The sequence below is a fragment of the Eimeria mitis genome, genomic scaffold, assembly GCF_000499745.2.
Source record: "Eimeria mitis Houghton genomic scaffold, Emh_scaff2627, whole genome shotgun sequence".
Classification (NCBI taxonomy): Eukaryota; Apicomplexa; class Conoidasida; order Eucoccidiorida; family Eimeriidae; genus Eimeria; species Eimeria mitis.
The window spans coordinates 4,801-5,442 of record NW_013570967.1 but is presented as its reverse complement, the minus strand read 5'-3'; the positions used below and the strand labels follow the sequence as shown (position 1 = coordinate 5,442).

Sequence of the window (642 nt, the reverse complement as noted above, 5' to 3'; positions counted from 1 at the left end):
CTGCAGTTGCTGCAGTTGCTGCTGTTTTTTTTGTCCAGGTAGTTGCAGCAACAGACACAGCAGCAGCAGCAGCGGCAGCCGCCGCAGCAGCAGCAGCAGCAAAGATGGTGCTCGCGGAGCTGGGGCAGCAGATTTCAGGGGCTCTAAGAAACCTCCATACCGCCACAGTTGTCGATGAGGCTGTAAGTCAAAACCCTAAACCCTAAACCCTAAACCCTAAACCCTAGACAATAGGTCACCGCTTCCGCCCGAATGCTTTGAGGGCTTAGGGTTTAGGGTTTAGGGTTTAGGGCTTAGGACTAGTAGAGTAGTGGTGTAGCTTGAACATAGCTTGTCGCTGGGTTGCGCCTAGCAGTGGCATGGTTGCTGCTGAGGGAGGTCGGGCGGCGTCTGCTGCTGACGCGGTTGCTGCTGCTGCTACAGCTGCTGCTGTTGCTGCTGCTACATGTGCCGTCGCTGCTGCTGCTGCTGCTGCTGCTGCTGTTGCTGTTGCTGCTGTTTGCTGCAGGTAGTTACAGAATGTGTGAAGACAGTATGCAGGGCGCTGCTGCTGGCTGACGTGCAGATGCGCATGGTGCAGGAGTTCAGGCGGAAGGTGACGCAGCAGATAAATACTCAGATTCGGCAGCAAAGCAGCAGCAG

The 642-nt window shown here is 55.9% G+C and overlaps 1 protein-coding gene across 1 annotated transcript in view; it reads left to right on the top strand.

The window, feature by feature from the left end:
- Nucleotides 1-104: 104 nt before the first annotated feature.
- EMH_0056510 (signal recognition particle 54 kDa protein, putative) overlaps nucleotides 105-642 on the top strand; it is a gene marked incomplete at both ends in the record, with an annotated part of 5,094 nt that continues 4,556 nt past the window's right edge. Inside the window, 2 exons of the mRNA XM_013497362.1 lie at nucleotides 105-182; nucleotides 509-642. Coding sequence (XP_013352816.1) covers nucleotides 105-182; nucleotides 509-642 — 212 coding nt within the window. The remainder of the gene's footprint in view (nucleotides 183-508) is intronic.